This window comes from Sus scrofa, chromosome 12, assembly GCF_000003025.6.
Source record: "Sus scrofa isolate TJ Tabasco breed Duroc chromosome 12, Sscrofa11.1, whole genome shotgun sequence".
Taxonomy (NCBI): domain Eukaryota; kingdom Metazoa; phylum Chordata; class Mammalia; order Artiodactyla; family Suidae; genus Sus; species Sus scrofa.
This window is the reverse complement of record NC_010454.4, coordinates 48,685,510-48,710,239: the sequence shown is the minus strand read 5'-3', so window position 1 is coordinate 48,710,239 and position 24,730 is coordinate 48,685,510. Positions and strand designations below refer to the sequence as shown.

Here is a 24,730-nt window from a genome sequence, read left to right as displayed (position 1 = left end):
CATAAGCTTTAAACCTAGTATACTATCAAAAATGAGACATTCATTTAAAATAAGAACTCAAAGGTTAGAGAAGCTAAATTAGTAGATGAAATTCATGCTCTCTTTATAATCTTCCAAAGAGAATATCAGCTACCTGTATCCTAAGGCAACCTATTCTAATGTCTCTCAATTTTTTTAAGCCTTAAGTTCCACTGTGATAGAAATAGTTGTTTTCTTAGTATTGCTTTCAAAACATTTTAAATTAAATAATTTCAAAGTTAACATATACACAGACTTAAAAAAAATATAAGCACACAATAAAGTGGGGTTTCTACCACTGATCCCCAATATTTCATCTGAGGAAACCACTTTACCAATGTTTTGTATATTCTTTCAGAGATAATCTACCTAAGAGTATATATCCCTGCATAATCTTCCAGAGATAATCAATACTTTTTTATAACAGACTACATACAATATTTTATATACATCGCATAAATTCACTTAATCTTAGCAAGCATTCTTTATCAGATGTATAGAAATCTGCTTCATTTAAAAAAATGTATTCCATTAGAGACACATGCTTTTACAATTACTATTACAACATTATGACTATCCTTGTATAAATGTCTTGCTACTGCCTACCTAATGCAGTGTTGGAGGGTGGGATTAAGTTTTAATTCAATGGCATTTGAAAACAAAACAAGCTGGAGTTCCCTTTTGGCTCAGTGGGTTAAGGATCGGGCATTGTCGCTGCTGTGGCTCTGGTTGCAGCTATGGTATGGGCTCACGTCCTGGCCTGGGAACTTACGCATGCTGCAGGCATGGCCAAAAATCAAAACAAAACAAAACAAACAATGGCAAAAGAAAATGAGACCAAACATTTTATGTTTTAGGCAATTATTAGCATATCGAAGATTAAAGTACAATAACCAGTGGAAGACAAGGTCCGTACATGACAGTTGAGAACATAGGGACTGAGGAAAGGTAAATTCTTACTATTATTTTGAGTCTGTGTCTGTGTGCTGCCTATACTTTCTGTCCTTTTCTGAGATCTTTTTAATTTCCAAAGTACTTCTACTTGGGTCTTCTGAAATAATACAAAATACAAAGGCAATGGCTGTCTCAAAATATTCCGTCAAATACTATTTTGCCAAAGCCTGTATTACAAACCTTCAACAAAAATAAATAACCCTTTGGTTAGGATACCTCAAGTAGTAAGGGAAACAAAGATACTAAAAGGCATCTATTTATCTTAGCTTTATTTCCTTCAAGCAAATAAAAGGAAAAATGTCAATGGTAAAAAATCATATATAGTATTTGTAAATATTTCATGTCCCTACATAGCCCTAATCCTACCCCAGGGTCAAGCCCTAATGCCTAAACTATGTCTACTCATACCATGTTCTCTGCCCATATATTCACATCACCATGTATGCTTTTAATCAAGCAACAATCTGCTTATTTCATCTAATCACTGCAAAAATCTTTCCTTGTCGATAAATATTCATTTATGACATCACAGTTGTTAATATTCAAACAGTATTCCATTATATCAATGTACCAAATTTTATTTAAGCATTCATCCATTGGTAGACTTACAGTTTCTGATTTTTCACTATTTAAAATAATTTTGCAAATAAATAGTCATAAAGCTTTTCAAATATCTTCACATTTTAAGTCAAAAGGTGCTATAGACTTTAATGTTTGTATCCCCTCCAAATTCTTATGTTGAAACCTAATCCCTATAGTGATGGTATTTAGAAGTGAAGTCTGGGAGGAGATCACAAAAAGGGTTAATGCCCTTATAAAAAAAGACTATGAACCAAGAAGCAAACCCCAACCAGACACTGATCTGCCAGTGCCTCAATCTTAGATTTCCTAGCCTCTAAAACTGTGAGACATAAATCTTTGTTGTTTATAAGCCACCCAGTTTAGGGATTTTGTTTTGGCAGTCTAAGAACAGACTAAGACGAGAAAAAAAAATTTTTTTTCTAGCACATTTTGATAGCTACTGTCAAACTACTCCCCGGAGTTGTAAACAACTTATACTCCTACCATTAGTTCTGAATACTATCCCTTTACCACGTTTTTTTTTTTTTTTTTTGGTCTTTTGTCTTTTTTTGTTGTTGTTGCTATTTCTTGGGCCGCTCCCGCGGCATATGGAGGTTCCCAGGCTAGGGGTCGAATCGGAGCTGTAGCCACCGGCCTACGCCAGAGCCACAGCAACGCAAGATCCGAGCCGCGTCTGCAACCTACACCACAGCTCACGGCAACGCCGGATCGTTAACCCACTGAGCAAGGGCAGGGACCGAACCCGCAACCTCATGGTTCCTAGTCGGATTCGTTAACCACTGCACCACGACGGGAACTCCTATCCCTTTACCACGTTTTCTTTTCAAACAACTGACTTAAACAGTAGATGCTCTTTGATTTTGCTTATATAGCTTTTATGAAAGTGTACTAGATGTTAACTTTTTTTTTTTTTTTTTTTTTTTTTTTGGCTTTTTGCGATTTCTTGGGCTGCTCCCGCAGCATATGGAAGTTCCCAGGCTAGGGGTCTAATCAGAGCTGTAGCCGCCGGCCTATACCACAGCCACAGCAACAGCAACTCGGGATCTGAGCCGCATGTGCAATCTATACCACAGCTCACAGCAACACCAGATCCTTAACCCACTGAGCAAGGCCAGGGATCTAACCCGCAACCTCATGGTTCTTAGTCGGATTCGTTAACCGCTGAGCCACGACAGGAACTCCTAGATGTTAATTTTTTAAAACTTCTGCCAGATTTCCAAATTCTGTGTGGCTTAACCCAACATTTGTATTTTAAAAAGAGGCTGTGTGGCAAAGCCAATTAATTAAATACAGGTAATTCCACCTGTACATAAAAAGCATAGTTGCATATTATATTTATACTTTTTACAAATTGTTAAATCCAATTTAAAAAACAACATTCAGTGTTGTTTTTTGATCCTAAAACCATTCTGTTAAACTAGGTAGAGGAGTTCCTGCTGTGCCACAGTGGGTTAAGACTCCAACTGCAGCAGCTTATATCCCTGTAGAGGCTCAAGTCTGATCCCCGGCCCAAGGCAGTGGATTAAAGGATCTGGCATTGCTGCAACTGCAGTGCAGGTTGCAGTTGTGGCTCACAGTGAATCTCTGACCCAGGAACTTCCATATTCCAAGGGTGCATAAAAATAAATAAATGAATGAATAAATAAGGTAGAAAGTATATTACCTCTTATTATTATTATTATATAATGACAGACTGATTTATCCAAGGTCACAAAACTAGTGAAATAATTTAGGATAATGATTCCAATCAACATTTACTGAGTAGGTGGGGAAGAAACTGGCTAAATAAATGGAAGGCTACACCTCCCTTCAACTAGAGTTGTTACATTTTCATGTATTTCCATATATTGTATTTCTTCATAAATGTTTAAAAAGTGGATTTATACTGCTTTAAAAAGAAGCCCTACACAAATTCTAAACACCAAGAATGACTCACACTTTTAATCACTAGGCTTTTGTTTTAGTAACTGACTTGATGTGGGAGATGGGAGAAAATATTTGATTCACAAGTTTCTAGTAGATGACAGTAACATTTACTTAGGAAAGAAAACAGGAGAAGAGGAGGAAGAAAAAAAGGGGTAGGAATATAATTAGTTCAGTCTTAAACCTTTTGACTTGAAGGAGCTTAAGGTATTTGAGTAAAGATATATGATATATTAGGAGGTAACTGAATATAACCAGAAGCTCAAGAGACAGATCTGATGTAAGGAAAGATTTGGGAAAATTCATAAACAGGTAGTAGCAATCTGTTAAGTGGTGAAAGATGCTCTGCAAGATGGTATATAATGGGAAGGAAAAAGGACACTTAGAATGTAAATAATGGAACCTTGACAAATATCAGTGTTTAAGAAGCCATTACAGACAAAAAAACAAAACAACAACAACAAAAACAAAACAAAAACCCAGCAGTCATTATGTAGTGAAGGAGCCTACTAAGAGATTTCAGAGAGATGTCACCAAGCCAGTGGAGAAGGGAGTTGAGAGGTCAAGTAGAGTAAGTCTAAAAAGTGTCCAAGCAATGTGGCTACTAAGAGGTCACTGCTGACTTTAGCAAGTGCAGTTCTGGAACTTAAAATAGCTTCAGTATTCCACTCCATAGTAAGGCTTCAAATGAGCACCATAAACAGTATTCCATATGAGTTTAAAAAACAGACATACAAAAATATAGCAAATACATTAAAACTGAAGTTTAAGTAAATGAGTCTTGAGACCATCAGGGATAGTACATTACACTGATAATGTACAAAGTCCACAACCCAGTCCCAGAAGAGTCTAGTCAACCAGATACAATTTAGTCGTGTGTGTGTATATTTTTTTTTTTTTTGCCTTTTTGTCCTTTTAGGGCTGCACTCGAGGCATATGGAGGTTCCCAGGCTAAGGGTCGAATCGGAGCTGTAGCCGCCAGCCTACGCCACAGCCACAGCAATGCAGGATCCAAGCCGAGTCTGCGACCTACACCACAGCTCACAGCAACGCCGGATCCTTAACCCACTGATCGAGGCCAGGGATCAAACTGAGACCTCATTGTTCCTAGTCAGATTCGCTAACCACTGCGCCATGATGGGAACTCCCAGTTAGATTTCTTAGTCACACATCTAACCACAATGTCAGGTCAGTGGTGTTGACAGAGTCAAGAAACATAAGCCAGGTCCCCATGGCCAGACAATTTTGGTACCACCACCCGTTACCCTCACCACTCAATAGCTAAGTCAACTATATGATCCAGCGAATGTGGAACCAAACTCAGGAAAGATGTACCACCATTGCTTAAAGTAAGAGTAAACAGACTGAAGAATCTTGTAGTTCTAACAGTCTAAAGGGTGCATTTAGAGTTTGCTAATAATTTCAATTCTTGACCTAGAGTTGATTTCATCAGTTTTACTAAGGATGGAAGACTTATCTTGTTAGAAACAAGTGGACATCAAAGCAAAGTTTATAATAATCTCTCAAAGAAACTTCATACATATAAGTTAAATCTACTAAACTTTAGGAGATTAAAAAAGAAAAATTCATACATTCACACACAGAAGTGTAACAGTAACGCCAAAACCAGTAACCCCATGCAGAATCAGAAAATGGTTAAAATCAAAAGAACAAACTGAGGAATTTCCTGGTGGAAGAGCAAGTTAAGGATCCCCACATTGCCACTGCTGTGGCATAGGTTTGATCCCTGACCCTGATACCCATGCTGCAGGCTTAGCCAAAAAGAAAAACTGTAAGGTAAATGAGGTTGTTTGTTTCTCTAAACTATACCAAGTTTATTAAAATGCAAAGATTATATTTTAAGTATTTTAGTTGACTTCCTACACTCTCTTCATTGTTCTTATATACTCCAGGATAATTTTTGTAGCTGTATCAGTCATACATAATACCCCAACACTATCAACCCAAACACACCCCTCACACTCTTCTGCCATGGATGCAAAAAAAAAAAAAAAAAAAAAAAAAAAAAAGAATAAAAATTAACAAATAAAAACATTTTCTATGAAGAGCAGAAAACAGCACACCATTGTACATCAATTATACTTTTTTTTTTTTGGTCTTTTTGACTTTTCTAGGGCCGCACCCACAGCATATGGAGGTTCCCAGGCTTAGGGTGGAATCGGAGCTGTAGCCACCGGCCTACGCCACAGCCACAACAAAGCAGGATCCAAGCCACATCTGCGACCTACACCATAGCTCATGGCAATGCCGGATCCTTAACCCACTGAGCAAGGCCAGAGATCGAACCCGCAACCTCATGGTTCCTAGTCAGATTTGTTAACCACTGCGCCACGACGGGAACTCCCAATTACACTTTTTAAAAGTGTAAAAAAAAATCCCATTTTCTACATTCTCCTCCAACTTTAATATGTCTATAGCAATTGTAGGTATTTACTTAACTGTGAGACCCCTTTAGAATATATTCCTGTAAAAAATTACTTTGCATACTTAGACCCATACAGAAAAGTCAGGCTGAACAAAAAGAGGATAGCCAATATAACTACTATGTCTTGAAAAGTTTGAAACATTTACATTTCTAAAGGTAAAGCGAATTTTCACTATAAAACAAGGGAGGAAAGAAAAGAAGAGGAATGGGGGAAGGGATGAGTAGCAAAACCAGTTACCAAAGGGTGTAAAAACTAATTCAAAAAAGAGAAATGAGATTGAATGGAAGAATCTTTTTTATGAAGATGTTCTAGGGATTAAAGGAAAAAGAAAATTATAGGCAGGGGAATGAGGGAGAGAAAGGGGATGAGAATGATACTTGATGAAGATCTCAATGGATACCCAATCAAATCCTTCAACATTCTTGACTTTAAAACACTCCTTAACAATGGATAGGTCTTCATTAACTTAAAAAAAAAAGCACTTCAAACCTTCAATCAATAAATATTATAGTTAATGGTAAAACACTAGAAATACATGCATTAAAGTCAAGGACAAGGAACCTTATAATCACTATTTAAAATTGCTCCAAAAGTAGTTCCCATCGTGGCGCAGTGGTTAACGAATCCGACTAGGAACCATGAGGTTGCGGGTTCGGTCCCTGCCCTTGCTCAGTGGGTTAACGATCCGGCGTTGCCGTGAGCTGTGGTGTAGGTTGCAGACGCGGCTCGGATCCCGAGTTGCTGTGGCTCTGGCGTAGGCCGGTGGCTACAGCTGCGATTCGACCCCTAGCCTGGGAACCTCCATATGCCGCGGGAGCAGCCCAAGAAATAGCAACAACAACAACAACAACAACAACAAAAATCTCAAAACAAAAAACAAAAAACAAAAAAACCCCAAAAAAACAAAAAAATAAAATAAAATAAAATTGCTCCAAAAGTGATCCATCTAAATAACAGATATAAATATTGGAAATGAGATTAAGATATGAGAGATAGCTGAAAGACAGGACAGAAACAGATTATGAAAAACATGCAAGGCAGAAAAAGCAATTTAATCTAAGTGACTTTTTTTCTTTTCTTTTTCAGCCATCCCTGCAGCACATGGAAGTTCCTGGGCCAGGGATCGAATCTGAGCCGCATCTGTGACCTATGCCACAGCTGCCAGATCCCACTGTGCCTCCAGAGAGACAAACTAGATCATTAACCCACTGCTCCACAGCAGAACTCCTGTAAGTGAAATTTAAAAAAAATTTATATATCAGAAGCATATAGGAAAATTAGATGGGATAACAACTAAATAAAGGAAGAGTATCATATAGTAAGCCAAGCTCTAAAGAATAAAAATGAAGAACTCTTGGAGTTCCTGTCGTGGTGCAGTGGTTAATAAATCCGACTAGGAACCATGAGGTTGAGGGTTCGATCCCTGGCCTTGCTCAGTGGGTTAAGGATCTGCCATTGCCATGAGCTCTGGTGTAGGTCGAAGACGTGGCTCGGATCCCACATTGCTGTGGCTGTGGTGTAGACCGATAGCTACAGCTCCGATTAGACCCCTAGCCTGGGAACCTCCATATGCTGCGGGTGTGGCCCTCAAAAGACAAAAAAAAAAAAAAGGAAAGAAATTTATGTTTAAATATATACTTACTTCCCTAGTCAATGAAAATATATAGCCTTTTAAAATAAAAATTTGAAAGAGAATTATGGCCTCATTTCGGTTCCAACATCCAATTCATGTATTTTGTTTCCAAATTTTACTGAAGAATAGTTGATACTGTGTTAATTTCTGCTGTATAGCAAAGTGATTTATTATACAGAAACATATACATTTAAAAATACTCTTTTCCTTATGATTTACCATAGGACCCTGAATACAGTTCTCTGTGCTCTACAGTAGGACCTTGTTATTTATCCCCTCCATGTATACTAGCTTACACCTGCTAACCCCAACCTCCCACTCCATCCTTCTCCCAAGCCCTTCCCCCGTGGCAGCCACAAGTCTGCTCTCCTAGTCTACAAGTCTGTTTCTGTTTTGCAGACAGGTTCATTTGTGTCATATTTTAGATTCCACACATAAGTGACACCACATGGTATTTGTCTTTCTCTTTCTGACTTACTTCACCTAGTATGGTAATTTCTAGTTCCATCCATGTCGCTGCAAATGGTATTCTTCCTTCCTTTATTGCCTTTAAAGGCCACCCCCTTGGCATATGGAGGTTCCCAGGCTAGGGGTCCAATTGGAGCTGCAGCTGCTGGCCTACACCACAGCAACAGCAACACAGGATCTGAACCACGCCTGCAACCTACACCACAGGTCATGGCAACTCCAGATCCTTAACTCACTGAGTGAGACCAGAGATGGAACTGCAACCTCACGGTTCCTAGTCGAATTCATTTGCGCTGTGCCATAAAGGGAACACCATATTTCACTTTTTAAATTCATGGCTGAATAGTAGTCCATTGCATATACGTACATCCTCTTCATTCATTCATCTTTTGATGGATAGGCTGTTTCCATGTCTTGGCTACTGTGAATAGTGCTGCTATGAACACAGGGATACATGTATATTTTTGAATTATAGTTTTGTTTGGATATATACCCAGGAGTGGGATTGCTGGATCACACTGGTAACTCTATCCTTAGTTTTCTGACGAACCTACAGATTGTTTATTTTGGGGGGGGCACACCCACAGCATATGGAGGTTCCCAGGCTAGGGGTCGAATCAGACCTATAGGTGCTGGCCTATACCACAGCAATGTGGGATCTAAGCTATGTCTGCAACCTACACCACAGCTTGCGGCAACACTGGATCCTTAACTCACTGAGCGAGGCCAGGGATCAAACCCACAGCCTCATGGATACTAGTCAGGTTCATTAGCGCTGAGCCATGACAGAAACTCTCATATTGTTTTTCACAGTAGCTGACCCAATTTACAGTCCCAACAGTGTAGGACAGTTCCCTTTTCTCCAGCATTTGTTATTTGTACTTTTTTTTTTTTATATAAAGTATAACTGACTTACAATGTTGTACTTACTTGAAGACTTTTTCTCTGAATACTGAATACTTTTTTTCTGTGCTTACTGGCCATTTGTATTTCTTCTCTGGAGAACTATTAGGTCTTCTGCCCAATTTTCAATTGGGTTGTTCGGGTTTTTGCTGTTGAGCTGTATGAGCTGTTTGTATATTTTGGAAATTAAGCCCTGGTCAGTCAAGTAATGCAAATAGTAACTGAATTTCAACAGCTCAAGCTACAATCTCAGAATATTCTTCAATTAAACTGAGCCAGAGGATTTAAAACAGAGTGGGAAATACCTGTTTGAAAGCTGAATTACTAACAAAATCTAAACACTGCTCTCATTCCTTAACATAGATTCTAAATGATCCTCAAGTGCCCAAAACTAAGCTACAGAACTATTTGTAACAGCATATTGCCAAGATGCAAGGTACTGTGCTCACACCTGTCTTTACAATTGTTCACTCCATGACATGTGTATATGTGCCAGAGCCTTATATGGCATCTAATGCCACTCTATGAATATATGCTGCCATAGCTATAGTGTATTTCCATGTATAATTTCAAGTGTGCAGGGAAGTACAGATCTGTACTTAAAAAAAAAAAAATCAGGAGAGAACCACTTTCTAATGGATACTAAATATATACAATGTTCAAATACATGTACATGAGAAACCTGAACACCTCAAAGTAAAGAGATTAGTTTTTTTTAAAGCAAAATACAACTTAAAAATATATTATGGAAGTGAAAAGAAAGAAGGAACCTTAAATGCTTGCTGTTAAGTGAAAGAAATTATTCTGAAGAGGCTACATACCACGTGATTACAACTTTCTGAAAATGGCAAAAGTACAGGGTGCAAAAAGATCAGTGGTTACCAGGGATTTGGAAAGAGGGAGGGATGGGCAAAAGGTGAAGCACAGGGGATTTTTAGGGCAGTAAAGCTGTCTACAGGCAAAGCAGGATTTAGGAGAAGGGTGAAGAGAATTAGTTTTACATGTGCCAGCCAGAATTAGCTAACAGACAAACAAGAAATTATCCAAAAAAGGACTGAGATAATTTGAAGAAGGTTAGCTCATCTGAGGAGGACCTGAGAAGCTAAGAGGTAAAATATGCCCCAAGGGTAAAGGACTGTAATAATATGGTAGAAAGGTGTTCGATGACAGCACACTCCATTTCAAGCTATTCTAGCCCAATCACTCTTCCCTACAAACAAAACTGTCCTCAAAGAAAGAAGGTAAAATGCCACATAGGACCCATGCAAATTTTTTAAAAGAAAAGGAAAAGTAGCAAAGCAAGTAATAGAGGAAAGCATGCTTTACAGAGGAAGAATAACTCCTAGAAGCAACAGAAAATTATAGATGAATGCTATCTTAAAAGAAAAGGAAAAGTAGCAAAGCAAGTAATAGAGGAAAGCATGCTTTACAGAGGAAGAATAACTCCTAGAAGCAACAGAAAATTATAGATGAATGCTATCTTCAAAAATATCCAAGGTAATATAAAACTAAAAATAGACCAAAATTAAAAGAATCCAAAAAGACATAATAGAATATAACCAAATATAATAAGAGAAAATATCCTTAAAATAAAGAATATCTAGGAAGTTCCCTTGTGGCGCAGCAGATTAAGGATTTAGTGTTGCTGCAACTGTGGTGCAGGTTGAAACTGCTGAGGGTGCTCCATCCCTGGCCTGGGAATTTCCACATGCCAAGGGGGCAGCCAAAAACAAAACAAAACAAAACAAAACCCCCCCAAAAAAAGCAAACAAAATCTAGCTTGGTGAATAGGAAGACAAGTGAACAAAATACTATGGTTACCTAGGCAGAAAAGCAAGGAGAAATAGGCTCCACTGCAACTATAATACCAGAGAATATTAATATTCTTTCTTTCTTTTTGGCCGTGCCTACAGTGTATGAAGTTCCCAAGCCAGGAACTGAACCCAAGCCACAGCAATGACAATGCTGAGTTCTCAACCACTAGGTCACCAGGGAACTAAAGTTTCTCAGTTCAAAAGAAAATCCATTAATATTTTACTTTGACTACACAGACAAAAATACCTATGTGCCTTATAAAATACTGAAACAATCCTGTCACAAATCTTCTTTATCCAATTTCATTCTCTTCAGAGGCAACCACTGTTAACAGCATAGTGTATATCCTTTCAGGCCTTTACAGATATAGGCATGAACAAAATGCATAGCTGTGTGTGGGTGTTTAACATAAATGTATCATACCATCTTATTTAGCTACCAGACTATTTGACTTAACAATGCATCTGAGAGTTCTTTACCTATTGATACACAGAAATATACCACATTTTTAAAATGCTATACAGCACCCCATAGAATAGATATAACGCAGTTAACATATTCCTAATGATGGTTAATTTTAGATTATCAGCTTCTTACCACTAAAAACAAGGCAAAACATTCATAATTTTACATAGCTATTCCTACAGAAATACTTGCACATGTGCTAAAAAAAGGGGGGGGGACTCTTTATAAAGAAAACTGTCATATCAAAGAACACACATATTTTGAAAGACACTGTCAAACTGACCTTTAAAGAAATGATAACAATGTATATGCCTGTCACAGGTGTCTGAAAGAACCCATTTCCATACACCCTTGAGAGTCAAGGCTGTCATTATTTTCATTTTGGACAACAGTTTTAAAGAAAACACTGTATTTTTTTTTTTTTTGTCTTTTTGCTGTTTCTTTGGGCCACTCCCTCAGCATATGGAGGTTCCCAGGCTAGGGGTCTAATCGGAGCTGTAGCCGCCAGCCTACTCCAGAGCCACAGCAACGCGGGATCTGAGCCGCGCCTGCAACCTACACCACAGCTCATGGCAACGCCGGATAGTTAACCCACTGAGCAAGGGCAGGGACTGAACCCACAACCTCATGGTTCCTAGTCGGAGTCGTTAACCACTGGGCCACGACGGGAACTCCACGCTGTATTCTGTTTTGTTTATGGATACTAAGTTTACTGGCCAATTAAAATTTTTTTTTTGTGAATGGCCTCAGTATTGTCTTTTTCTCATTTTCCTACTAGCTGTAACCATTTTTATTAATTTTTAGGATTTCTTTCTATATTCTAGATGTCATTCCTCTGTTACATGTGTTGCAAATATTTTCCCCAGCAAGTATTTTAACTTTTATTTTAGGTCCTTCTTAGAAAAACTTTATAATTTGATAGTCAAATTTTCCACTTTTTCTTTTGTTTTCTACATTTGGTATCTTTAGGAAGTCATTTCCTACCAAAAGGCTATGTTTTCTCCTACCATTTGTACACCGTAATTTTGTATTTATTAACTTTTGGGCTTTTACTCCTTCTGGATTCAAGGTTATCTTATTTAGTACAATCTGCTGCACAAACACTATTTGCTGAACAGTACATCTTTTCTCTACTGATGTGAAATGCCATCTTTTTCTTTTATTTATTTATTTTTTATTTTTATTTTTTGGCTTTTTGCTATTTCTTGGGCCGCTCCCGCGGCATATGGAGGTTCCCAGGCTAGGGGTCGAATCGGAGCTGTAGCCGCCAGCCTACGCCAGAGCCACAGCAACTCGGGATCCGAGCCGCGTCTGCAACCTACACCACAGCTCACAGCAACGCCGGATCCTTAACCCACTGAGCAAGGCCAGGGACCGAACCCGAAACCTCATGGTTCCTAGTCGGATTCCTTAACCACTGCGCCACGACGGGAACTCCCTGAAATGCCATCTTTATCATATGCTGAATTTCCATTGACAAATGGGCCTGTCTCTAAACTCTGTCCCCCTAACTTACTTCCCAATCCACAAATATTTTACTTACTACCTTTATAGTAACATTTGAATATTTGATACAATTAGTCACTTTCTCACTAATCCTTTACAATTTTTTCTTAACCACTTTCCTCTTCCAGATGAATTTGAGAACCAGCCGGTCATGAAAAATTGTTCGGATTTTTATTGGGATTCTATTTAATTTCATTAATAATTTGGAAGTTCTGACACCTTCCCATTATTCACATTTTTTTCACTAGAAATAGTGCAAAGCAATCTTTTTTACATTACCCAACAGCAAAAACAAATTTTTTTGAAGGCCATCTTGTTTCTGGCTACCACATTAAACCCAATCAATCTACTGTTAATTCTGTTGGGTTTACTGTTTAGATGCTATCACTACAAATACATTTGGTCTCTTCCTTTCCAATAGTTATATCTAATTCTTTTTGTTGTCCTATTACGTTCATTAGAATCGCAAATCCAAGTTTAAATAGTAGCAGGAAGACAGGAACTTTCTAAAACTCAGAATTGTTCTAGACTTTAACAGAACTGCATTTGATCTTTCTAATGTTTGCCATAAATTTCTGGCAAAGAGCCTTAATCAGATTTAGAAAATACCCTATACCTTATTTTCTAAGAAATTTTTTTTTGGTCTTTTTTTTTTTTTTTTTTTTTTTTTTTTTTTGCCTTTTCTGGGGCCACTCTGCAGCATGTGGAGGTTAGGGGTCGAATTGGAGCTGTAGCTGCCGGCCTACACCAGAGCCATGGCAACGTGAGATCCAAGCTGTGTCTACGACCCACACCACAGCTCACGGCAACACCGGATCCTTAACCCACTGAGGAAGGCCAGGGATCGAACCCGCAACCTCATGGTTCCTAGTTGGATTCGTTAACCACTGTGCCACAACTGGAACTTAAGAAATTTTTAACAATCAGGAAGAAACATTAAAAATACTATTTCTGGGAGTTCCCTTGTGACACAGTGGGCTAAGGATCTGGCACTGTCACTGCAGAAGCGCAGGTTTGATCCCTGGCTCAAGGAAATTCCACATGCCACACAGGTGCAGCTAAAAAAAAGTACTATTCCTGTGTTTTCTGAATTGATGATTTTTTTTTCTATTTATTAATATAATCATTACATTAACAGGTTTCTTTCTTTCTTTTTTTTTTTTTTTTTTGGATTTTAAGGGCCACAGCCACAGCATATGGACGTTCCCAGGCTAGGCCTACACCACAGCCATAGAATCGCCAGATCCAAGCTGTATCTGCAACCTACACCACAGCTCACAGCAACACCAGATCTCCGACCCACTGAGCAAGGCCAGGTATTGAACCCTCGTCCTCATGGATACTACACAGGTTCGTTACCACTGAGCCATGACGGGAACTCCCTAATAGGTTTCTTTTCTTTTCTTTTTTTTTTTTTTTTGTCTTTTTTTGCTATTTCTTTGGGCCGCTCCCGCAGCATATGGAGGTTCCCAGGCTAGGGGTCGAATCGGAGCTGCAGCCACCGGTCTACGCCAGAGCCACAGCAACTCGGGATCCGAGCCACGTCTGCAACCTACACCACAGCTCACGGCAATGCCGGATCGCTAACCCACTGAGCAAGGGCAGGGACCGAACCCGCAACCTCATGGTTCCTAGTCGGATTCATTAACCACTGCGCCATGACGGGAACTCCCAGGTTTCTAAATGTTGGAAAAACTTTTGTGTTCTTGGGATACTTGCCCATGATTAACTTCTTTCATATGCTACAAGGTTCGGTTATTGTATTATTTAGTGTTTTATGTCTGAGTTCATATAAAAATTAGTGTGTAATGAATTTCTTTCTTCATTATTTTCCTTCTGCCTAGTGTTGCTATCAGGGTTATTCTATCCTCATAAAACGAGCTCCTGGGAGTTCTCCTGTGGTGCAGTGGGTTAAGGATCTGGCATCACTGTGGTGGCTTGGGTTGCTGCTGTGGCATGGAATTGATCCCTGGCCTGAGAACTCCTGCATGCCACGGGAGTGGCCAAAAAAAATTTTTAAATAAAAAAATAAGCTCCTAAGTTTTCCACCTTTTTCTATGTTCTGGAAGCAACAACATAATCTGGGAAGTTACTGGTCCTCAAAAACTTGATAAAAAAATCTAGGCTTGAAAATCACCTGAACTTGGAGAGAAGGGAGGGACTGGACTGGACTGGGAGTTTGTGGTTAGTAGATACAAACTATTACATTTAGAATCGATAAGCAATGAGGTCCTACTGTATAGTACAAGGAACTATATCTAGTCGCTTGGGATAGACCATTATGGAAGATAATATTTTTAAAAAAAGAAATGTACATATGTGTGTGACTGAATCACTTTGCGTTACAGCAGAAATTGGCACAACACTATAAATCAACCATACTCTAATAAAATTCGTTTTAATTAAAAAAAAAAAAAAAAGAGAGAGAGAGAGAGGAGTTGCCACTGTGGTGCAGCGGAAACAAATCTGACTAGGAACCACGAGGTTGCGGGTTCTATCCCTGGTATTGCTCGGTGGGTTAAGGATCTGGCACTGCTGTGAGCTGTGGTGTATAGCTCAGATGTGGCTTGGATCCTGCGTTGCTGTGGCTTTGGCGTAGGCTGGCAGCTGTAGCTCCGGCTGGACCCCTAGACTGGGAACATCCATATGCTGTGAATGTGGCCCTAAAAAGGAGATAGATAGATAGATAGATAGATAGATAGATAGATAGATAAAATCATCTGCACTTGAACTCCATTTACCATTTTCTCTACAGTTTATGATCAATTCAAATTTTCTACTTCTTTTGAACAAATTTTATCATACATGTATTCATCTAGAAAATCACTCAGCTGATTCAGATTTTCAAATTTAATAGGACAGAACACTCATAATTTTGAAAATCTTCATTTTATGTTGCCTATTTCATTACTATATTGTTCATCTGTATCTTTTCTCTTTTAGTTTTGTCTACCCCCCCACCATTGGCTACCCCATGGCACATGCACTTTCCTAGGCCAGGGATCAGATCCTAGCTACAGTTGCAATCTACATGGCAACTTTAACCCACTGTACTAGGGCAGGGATTGAACCCTATCCTGGGGCTACAGAGATGCCACAGATCCCATTGTGCCAGAGCAGGAACTCCCAGTTTTGTCTATTTTTAAAGCAAGTTTTTAATTTTACCAAACAGGTTACCAGGTTATATTTTCTATTTCATTAATTTCTGTTTTTATTTATTATTAATTCCTTCCTTCTGCTTTCTTTAGGCTTATTTGTTATTCTTTTTCTTGAATGTTCATTTCTAGTCTTTATTTTTTAAAAAAGATTCATTAGGGAGTTCCTGTTGTGATGCAATGGAAACGAACCCGACTAGGAACCATGAGGTTGTGGGTTCGATCCTTGGCCTCACTCAGTGGGTTAAGGATCCTGTGTTGCTGTGGCTGTGGTGTAGGTTGCAGATGCAGCTCAGATCCTACGTTGCTGTGGCATAGGCCAGAAGCTGTAGCTCTAACTGGACCCCTAGTCTAGGAACCTCTGTATGCCACGGGTGCAGCCCTTAAAAAAAAAAAAAAAAAGATTCATTAAAGACTATCTGATTTTTTATATGCCATTATGTAGTAGGCTACATCCCAGGTTTTTGTTGTGAGTACTCTCACTAGTAATAATTTCTTTACTTCCTAAATTTCATTCAGCTCTTTATTCCAGTTACTTTGAAGTATACTTTTAAATGTTCATATGGATAGATTTCTCTTTTCTCTCCTTTTGCAATTAATTTGTACATTTATTGCATTATTGTCAGCTAATGAGGTTTATGTGATTTCTGCATTTTTGGAATTTGAAATTTTCTTTTCAGTCTAAAACATGGCAATATTTTTCCTTAATATTTATAACTGAGGGGGGAAAAGGCATAATCTAAAAATTGTTCACCTTTTACTTCTCATTCATTTTGGGAGCAAGAAAAAATTATTCTCTAGCATGCAAAAACTCACAGAGGTCCATATATGAGCCCATTTTGAAAAAAGTACAAGATTGACAAAATCTACCCAGAGAGTAGATAAGATAAACTATTCTTATCAAAACAAGAATATAAGAATGGCCCAAACTCATCAAATTGTACACATTAAATATCTACAGTTATTTGTTTATCAACCATACTTCAATAAAGCTGTTTAGGAGTTACCACTGTGGCTTAGCAGTAACGAACCCAACCAGTATCCATGAGGATGTAGGTTTGATTCCTGGCCCCGCTCAGTGGCTTAAGGATCCCGCGTTGCTGTGGCTGTGGCATACGCTGGCAGTTTCAGCTTCAATTCAACCCCTAGCTTGGGAACTTTCATATGCGGCAGGTGCAGCCCTAAAAAGCAAATGATAATAATAATAATAATAATAATAATAAAGCTGTTTAAAAAATACAAGAATGGGAAAGTTGTGGCACAAAAGAATTAGGGGTGAACATCAAATCAAATACAGTATGTATACAGGACAACCTAAAAATACAGACTTCATCTTTTATTTTTGTTTTTTTGTTTTTAGGACTACACCTGTGGCATATGGAAGTTTCCAGGCTAGGGGCTGAATCAGAGCTACAGCTTCCAGCCTACACCACAGCCAGAGAAATTCAAGATCTGAGCCATGTCCATGACCTACATCATAGCTCACGGCAACGTGAGATCCTTAACTCACTGAGCAAGGCCAGGGGTTGAACCTGCATCCTCATGAATACTAATCAGGTTTGTAACCACTGAGCCACAATGAAATTCCCTTCCTTTATCTTTCATGGGGAGAAATCAATGCATAAAATTTGATAAAGAAATAGAGGTATAAGTAGTATTAAATGAACTAAAAACAGATACTATTTCTAAATTCACAGAACAGGTGACAAAAAATATTAAAAACAGTAAGACCACAGAAGGTAGGCAATACACATTCAGTGAGTTTAACCACAAATTATCATTTTCAAGTTTGTCAAAATTCATTTCATTTCTATTCCAAAAATATCTTAAAGAATTTTACTGGCTAATTGTTATCCAACCTTTAGAAATGCCAAAATGCTACAAAGGCGAATTGAGGTACCCAAATTTATCTTACTTGTAAAAGGTACATAAACATTTGTGATTTTATATCACAGTAAATATATGTTCATATTTTCAAAAACAGGAGAAAAAGGAAAACCTTTCATTTTATTTCCTTACTAAAAACTAAATCCATCTCCCAAATTTATATTTATATTTTCTTTGCTTGATGATGAGCACTTTAAGTCAATTCTTATCTCAACTTCCATAAAAACTTAGCTACCTGAAATTAGGTTCTCCGCTCTTCAGTTGATTTTTACCCCCCCAAAAAAGCTTTATTATTATTATTTTTGTCTTTTTGCTTTTTTTTTTTTTTTTTTTTTTTGTCTTTTTTTGCTATTTCTTGGGCCGCTCCCGCGGCATATGGAGGTTCCCAGGCTAGGGGTCGAATCGGAGCTGTAGCCACCGGCCTACGCCAGAGCCACAGCAACGCGGGATCCGAGCCGCGTCTGCAACCTACACCACAGCTCACGGCAATGCCGGATCGTTAACCCACTGAGCAAGGGCAGGGACCGAACCCGCAACCTCATGGTTCCTAGTCGGATTCGTTAACCACTGCGCCACGATGGGAACTCCAGCTTTATTATTATAAGCTCTATTCTTAGCCATTATGTTTAAATATTTATCCTGATTATGAAGGTAATAAGCATGATTTGCAGTCACCTCACACAAGGCATCCAGAAGAAAAGGATCTGAAGTGACTTAGAAAGAAGAATGACTTAAGTCAGATATGCCTTCAATAACATAAAAGTAGATATGCAGAGTTACTCATCACAACATTATCTGTAATTACAAAACAGTGAAAACTACTTAGATATTCAAATAGGGGTGTTATTGACTAAACTATGGTGTATACACAGTGGAATATACTCAGCTGTTATTAAAAAAAAAAAAAAAAAAAAGAGCATCTCTATGAATGGACATGGAGTGAGTTTCAGGAGATACTGGTTTGTTTCGGGCTACACTTGAAGCATGTGGAAGTTCCCAGGTCAGGGACTGAACCCATGCCACAGAGTGACCCAGGCCACTTGAATGAAAATGCCAGATCCTTAACCCCTTGAGCCACAAGGGAAATCCCAGGAGATGCTATTAAGTGAAAAAAAGCAAAGTGCAAAACATAACAATCACGCAACATACTACCTTTTATCTAAGAAAGGAGAAACAAGGAAACATACACACACATATATATATCCCATCTTTTTGTTTTTGTCTTTCCTACGGCCGTACCTGCGGCATATGGAGGTTCCCAGGCTAGGGGTCTAACTGGAGCTGTAGCCGCCAGCCTACACCAGAGCCACAGCAACTCAGGATCCAAGCCGTGTCTGCAACCTACACCACAGCTCATGGCAACACAGGATCCTTAACCCACTGAGCGAGGCCAGGGATCGAACACACACTGGGAACTCGAGGTTGGTTCTTATGTAGAGGGTTAAGGAGGGGTAACTGAGTAGAAAGGATTCAGAGGAAGATAACACTTAAGAGTATGTATTTTTGTATAGATGATGTTCTACATAGTTAAAATATTAAATAAAATCAGAAAGATGGTAAGAGGGTGGAATGCAAAACACAGAAACCCTAAAAACTAGGAGATGAACCCAACTGTATTTCAAATGAATGATATGACTACATGAAGAGGGAGAGAAAAAAACAAAACAAATCCATATAATTTACAAACACAGTATTTGATGATATACTCCCAGTCTCCAGTAGTAGATAGACAGGGTAGATGGGGGGAGAACTGCTTACAAATTCTGAACCAGTGGTATGAGCATAATAACTCTGAAACTACTTTGGAAGTATCACAGCCCCCACAGAGGAGAGTCTGGAGACATTTTTGGATGTGGCATCAAGTAGGTAGAAACTAGGGATGTTGCTAAACAATCAAGAGTGTACAGGACAGCCCCCATAGCAAAGAATTATTTGGCCCCAAATGACAATTATGCCAAGATTGAGAAAACTTAGTATGTGAGCCAGGTGTCTGTGCATGTGTTTATACACACATGTACTTCCTAGTTCTGTTTACTTAAAGGGCCAAGAATCAAAGACATCTCAGTAGCAATGAATATACTAGCGGAACAATGGCTTTGGTGCAACAGCTGATTCTAGGATTAAAGCAGGATAGGTAAACAATAAGCATGGGCTATTTTGTTATCCTAGAGAATAAGGGTATATATAAGAGCCAACTGAAGAGGCTCCTATGGAACAACCTGGGATGATTCAAATACCAAAACAGTAAGAAAAGTAATGAATGATAAACGACTGAAAATATAAGAACCTGTGAATTCGTATCAAAATAAAAAGACAAGTATGTATAAAGGAGAAAAAGGTCTACTGATTACAGCAAAATGCTAAGTGCTGACTAATAAATACAGAATGACTAGTGGTGTTAGAAAATCATCACTTTGCAACCACTGTAGTAAAGAATTCTTTAGGCGGGAGTTCCCATCATGGCTCAGTGGTTAACAAATCCGACTAGGAACCATGAGGTTGTGGGTTCGATCCCTGGCCTTGCTCAGTGGGTTAAGGATCCGGTGTTGCCATGAGCTGTGGTGTAGGTTGCAGACGCTGCTCGGATCCCGAGTTGCTGTGGCTCTGGTGTAGGCTGGGGGCTATAGCTCCATTTCAACCCCTCACCTGGGAACCTCCATATGCCGCGAAAGCAGCCCTAGGAAAGATTAAAAAAAAAAAAAAAAAAATTCTTTAGGCAAGAACCATCAATGGAATAAAATGTAGGGGAGAAATACTGATGGGAAAGAAGAATGTTGGAATGATCTTAAGGTGCCTCATCACTTACTTGTTGAAAAGGAAATAACAGTAACTATATAGTGGAGACATGAGGCATTTAACTTGAGGGATCAAAACTATCATCATTGAGGGGCAGATGGACAGTATGTGTCTCTAGATATGATATCCCCTGAAAAGACTAGAAAATGATTTATGTAGTATTCTGGCCAAGAATGCGTAAACTGGATATAAACATGAGGAAACAAACACAAAATGAGAAACATTCATATTTCAAAAAAAAAAAAAAAAAAAAAGGAGTTCCTGTTGTGGCTCAGCAATAATGAACCCTACTGGTATCCATGAGGATGCAGGTGTGATCCCTAGCTTCATTCAGTGGGTTGGGGATGCAGTGTTGAGCTACAGTGTAGGTCACAGACATGGCTTGGACCCACCATTACTGTGGATGTGATGTAGGCTGGCAGCTACAGCTCCAATTTGACCCATAGCCTGGGAACTTCCATATGCCAAGGGTGTGGCCCTAAAAAGACACGACCAAAAAAAAAAAAAGACTCATGTAACAAATGTTGTTGAGGATGTGGAGAAAAGGGAACCCTCCTACACTGGTTGGTGGGAATGTAAACTGGTGAGTCACAATGGAAAACGGTATGGAGTTTCTCAAAAAAAACTAAAAACAAAGTTACCATATGACCCAGCAATTCCACTCCTGGATATATATCCAAAAGAAACAAAATACTAATTAATACTACTCAGCCATTAATTAAAAAAAAAAAAAAAAAAAAACCTGAAAATTTGGCATGTGAACATGGATGGACTTAGAGGGCATTATGCTAAGTGAAATAAGTCAGACATAGAAAAGACCAATACTGTCTGATATCACCTATATGTGGAATCTAAGAAATAAAACAAACTATTAGATAAAACAAAAAAAGCACACTCACAGATACAGAAAACAAACTAGCAGCTGGTTACCAGTAAAGAGAGTCAACATTTGGGTAGAGGGGGAAAAGGGGTTATTATGGAATTATATGATATCATGTGTGTGAAAGTTTTGAAAACTGTAAAGAGCCACAGAATTTAAAGAATCTTTCATTCAATTAAAAAAATTTTGAGTTCCCTGGTGGCTCAGCAGGTTAAGGACCCCACACTGTCACTGGTATGGCTCAGGTTGCTGCTGTAGTGCATTTTTAACCTTCCACATGCCATGAGTACAGCCAAAAAATTAAAAAATAATTAAAAAATTTTTATGGCCGTGCCCACCTGCAACACATGAAAGTTCCTGGGCCAGGGACTGAATCTGAGCCTCGGTTGTGGCAACACTGTATCCTTTAACCCACTGCTCTAGGCCAGGGATCAAACCCTTACCTCTGCAGCCATCTGAACCACTCCAATCAGATTCTTAACCCATTGTGCCACAGTGGGAACTCTCCCCACCCCCCAATTTTTTTAAAGACTATTCAAAAACAGAATCATAAAAGACAAAGAAAGGTTGAGGAATGTTTCAGGTTAAGTGAGACTAAAGAGACATGACAACTAAATATAGTATCTGATCTCAGACTGGATGGTATATCAGAGAGAGAAAAAAATGCTATAAAGGACAATATTGGGCTGATTAACAAAACTGAAGTAGATTAAATAAAAGCATTGTGACAATGTTAAATTTTACTGAAACTGCTAACTGTAAGAACACAGTTATTCTTAGGAACTGGACAATGAAGTTATCTTTGAGAAAAGACCCTTCATGCATGCAACTCATTCTCAGATGGTCTGGAAAAAAAATTACCTCAACTGACTTGTTTGTTCTGCTTTAAACATATACACGATAACATTAACAAGGACAAATAATACTATGTCAAAATAAGACAGTTTTAAAATCAGACCAAACAGCTCAAACCAGTATCTAAATTTTCATAGCAATAATTTTAATTTAGAATACATCTCTCAGAGTTCCCATTACGGTTCAGCAGTTAGGAATCCAACTAGTATCCCAGAGGACAAGGGTTCGATTCCCGGCCCTGCTTAGTAGATTAAGGATCTGGTATTGCTGTGAGCTGTGGTGTAGCTCACAGATGTGGCTCAGATCCTGCATTGCTGTAGCTGTGGCATAAGCCTGAAGCTGCAGCTCCAATTCAACTCCTAGACTAGGAACTTCCATATGCCACAAGTGTGGCCCTTAAAAGCAAAAATAAAGATAATAATAATGACAATAATACATCTCCCAAAGCCATATTTTTATTTACTACTTGGTCCTTTTATAAGAGGATTTACAAAAAAAAAAAAAAAAAAAAAACATAAAAACAGAGAAACTTACAGTTCATCTCGTTGTCTCTGGGACAGCACCATTTTGGCTGTAACGTCAAGCTTATTCGATATAGTGGTATGTCCCTCCTTTGGGAAATCAAAATCTTTGCGATGCCTGGACTTATACTTAAATATGCCACTAAGTGGCTTCAACGCAGGGGAAAATGATTCTTTCACAAGTGAATCCAACTAGTAACCAGGAGATATTCAACAAGTAAGGTTCATTCCACCTAAGGAGAAAGAGAGAGAAAGGTTATTTTTCACTCAGAATTTAAGTTATTTCTAAATTATTATATGCAGTATATACTTTCAAAGATGAGGTTTAGGAGTTCCCTGGTGGCTCAGCAGGTTGGAAATCCAGCATTGTCACTGTTGTGGCACAGGTTTGATACTTAGCCCTTTGAACTTCTGCATGCTGCAGGTGTGGACGAAAAAAAAAAAAAAGAGATGAGGTTTATTGTGATGCCAATATGAATATCAGATATTTTAACATACTGTGAAAAACTGATGTCAAAATATAGTCATTTTTGTGTCTTAAATTATCTTTAATAGTTTACTGAGCCAAGATAGTACTACTTAAAAATTTACCCACTCAAAACCATGTCACCTGCTATATCTACTTTTATCAATTTAAAATTTTGTTGTTGACTTTTTTTTTTTGCTTTTTAGGGCCATCCCTGCAGCATATGGAAGTTCCGAGGGTAGGGGTCAAATTGGAGCTGCAGCTGCAGGTTTACGCCACAGCCACAGAGGATCTGAGCCACTTCTGTGACCTACACCACAGCTCACAGCAATGCAGGATCCTTAAACCACTGAGCGAGGCCAGGGATCGAACCCACATCTTCATGGATACTAGTGAGGTATGTACCCACTGGGCCACAATGAGAACTCCCTCAATTTTAAATTTCAAATATTACCACATAGGTTCTGGAGAATTTTCCCTTGATGAAATACCAAATATTCTAATTTACAAAAAGAAGTATTATCTGAAAAAATAGGTATTTCCCAAAATTGCCCACCAGCCAAAGGTTCCAACCATAACCAAAGTAACCTTTAAGACTGAGTTATCAGTCACCAGTAAATCTTAAAATAGCTGACATTATTTATGTCAACAAACTATTTAGCAATCCCATGCCCCTTTAACCAATATATTTAATCAATAAATAATTTAGCATTGGTTCAATTTATTTTGTGTCCTTAAGAAGGATGTGTTTTAAAAAAATTAAAAACTGAATGGAGTACATACTTTCTGTGCTCACAGTAATTCAATCCTCTAACCTAGATTTTTGGACAATATTACTTAATATTTTAGAGCTCTTTCTTTATATCTGTAACACTATAAAACCAGTTTCTATACAATATCTAAAAAGTACTGTGATCAACTCACGAGAGGAAATGTAGATAAGAGTAAGAAAAATCAAGAACCGTTTCTTAAAGAATTATTCTTCAAATCTCCTATTTTACTGAAGTTTAAGTATATTTTGTCTCATCACATTGCACAGAAACAGCTAGAAAGAATTTCCACCATAATTGGGAATACCGTTTGTCCTTGAACAAAATGAGTTTGAACTGCATCGGTCCATTTTTGTGCGAATTTCTTTCAGTCAATATGGGACTATACAACGTGAAATTGTGAATATCAAGAATCCAGCCAACTGTAAAATTTTAGGCAGATGTTTGATGCCCCTTAGCCCAGCACTGTTCTGGTCAACTGTGTATCTGAGATGTCTTCCTTAAAATGCAAAATACTGAAATACAAAATTATTTGTGTATACAAAATTCAACTGACGAGGATCCTTCAGAGTTCCCGCCATGGCTCAGCAGTTAACAAACAAATCTGACTAGCATCCATGAGGATGCAGGTTGGATCCACTAGCCTTGCTTAGTGGGTTAAGGATCTGGCGTTGCTATGAGCTGTA

General features: G+C 38.4%; 1 protein-coding gene across 4 annotated transcripts in view; it reads right to left on the bottom strand.

The window, feature by feature from the left end:
* PAFAH1B1 (platelet activating factor acetylhydrolase 1b regulatory subunit 1) overlaps nucleotides 1-24,730 on the bottom strand; it is a 168,508-nt gene that overhangs the window by 25,597 nt on the left and 118,181 nt on the right. For all 4 annotated transcript variants that reach the window (XM_005657017.3, XM_013990003.2, NM_214250.1 and 1 more), the window contains 1 exon segment: nucleotides 22,822-23,041. In XM_005657017.3, the coding sequence (XP_005657074.1) occupies nucleotides 22,822-22,853 (32 nt within the window). In that variant the 5' untranslated portion in view covers nucleotides 22,854-23,041.